Source organism: Vombatus ursinus, unplaced genomic scaffold, assembly GCF_900497805.2.
Source record: "Vombatus ursinus unplaced genomic scaffold, bare-nosed wombat genome assembly UNPS02009835.1, whole genome shotgun sequence".
Taxonomy (NCBI): Eukaryota; Metazoa; Chordata; class Mammalia; order Diprotodontia; family Vombatidae; genus Vombatus; species Vombatus ursinus.
Genome location: NW_020949613.1, coordinates 27445315 through 27447032, shown reverse-complemented (window position 1 = coordinate 27447032; position 1718 = coordinate 27445315). Strand labels below are relative to the sequence as shown.

Here is a 1718-nt window from a genome sequence, read left to right as displayed (position 1 = left end):
TTATATGAATGGATTGTAGAGCAGGGTAGAGCACAAACTCTTGGGAATAATGAGAGTCAAATACTCTCACAATTTATGTTAAACCCTGATCCTGCTATCAACAACATCTCTCTTTACCTCCTCCCATTCATTCCCACCCCTACTGTCTTGGTGTTTCTTCCAGATTGCCTACTTTAAGAACCACTTGTATTTAGTTAGTATGCTTCAAGTGAGGGATATTTAAAATAGAGCCTAACATTACTAGAAACAATTTAAATTAGGAAAATATATTTCATTATTCAGACATTATTAAATTATCTAGTGGTTTTAAAAACTTGACAGATAGATGTTATCTCCATATAGATAGAATTAATATCTTCTGATGCTAAAGTCATTTAGGTCTTGTCATTGACATTAAAAATTATCACCTGGGTTTAAAAGAGTAAGTGGGTCTTTATCGTACTGTAAACCTCTAACATGGTGGTAGGCACACTGGGGGATGTTCAAGAAATACTTGATGGTGAGACATCTGAAAACTGAAATGAAGTCAATGGGAGAGTATCAATGGTAGAATCAACAAATTTAATAACTGTACAATGTAATTCTGGTCAGAGATTTTAGAATTTGTCATATAGTCTTGAGTGGCTTAGTTATATGTACATGAACTGCTTTAAAAACCAATTACAGAAATATGGTAATGTTCTATTTTTAGCAACAAATGAAAAAGAAATGTTTTTTTTCAATATCTCTGTAGACCAAATGCAGCTGCCAACACATTTCAGTACTGAATGCATACTTTAACATTTTTTTGAACAATTTGCTACTTGAAGTTAAAGACTAAGTAGTTGCAGAATGTTAAAAAAAATTTTTACTTTTTCAATATGTCCATGCTATTACTACATACAAAGATGGAGTTGAAAGTATGAGGAAAAAAAATTAAATTACTGCCATGACCTCTTGTCTCAAAACTATTGGCAAAGAGAAGAAATGTAAATTATTTTTGTATCTCAATTGGATTCTCTTACATGGAAGTATATTTAAAGACTGTTCTATTTATGTGATATAGGCATAAATAAACCAAATGTTTTCATAGGAAAAAGACAATAATGATGATGTAATTGATACAATCTGAATATTGGTACATTTCTAAGAAGAGGAGGCAAGATGAAGAAGGGTGCACTTACCATATTATAACAGAAGGCCAACATGGCTTCCATATTCTATTATACACAATTTTTAAGCTAAGCAGTGAAGCAACAATCAGTAATTTCATTGCCAAGTCCATTTTATGTTTGCAATACTGAGTCTTTTAAAATAATTCTTCTGAAAATCTTCTAAACACACCTTAAATATATTTGAGAAATATGATCAATGGCTAGGGAGGTGAGTTATTTTCAGCAGTTCTTATCTGAGCTGAGTTCAAAAGAACACCCACTCTCCATAGGTATAAAGTAAACAAAGGGAATTCATCTGAGAGATGGAGAATAGTTTGATCAAGCTGCTCAAGAAACTTCTTAGTCTCCTGTTCTGCAGGGCCTATACTTGGCATAATAGTGTCTTCTGTTCCATCCTGAAGCAGCTGTTCTAGAATCCAGAAGAGAGAGAACATGTTCTCATAGCATGTCACATCATACCCAGCTTGGACCTACAAATAATAAAGGAAAAAATAATCTTGGTGAAAATACAGTAGTGGCCAACCTTAGAAAACTACAATATTCTCAGACAAGGAAAACAATATG

The 1718-nt window shown here is 32.8% G+C and overlaps 1 protein-coding gene across 1 annotated transcript in view; it reads right to left on the bottom strand.

Moving 5' to 3' along the window:
- Window positions 1-1354: 1354 nt before the first annotated feature.
- The window catches only part of MEI4 (meiotic double-stranded break formation protein 4), a 211250-nt gene continuing 210886 nt past the window's right edge, over window positions 1355-1718 (bottom strand). The window contains 1 exon segment of the mRNA XM_027852861.1: window positions 1355-1624. Coding sequence (XP_027708662.1) covers window positions 1355-1624 — 270 coding nt within the window.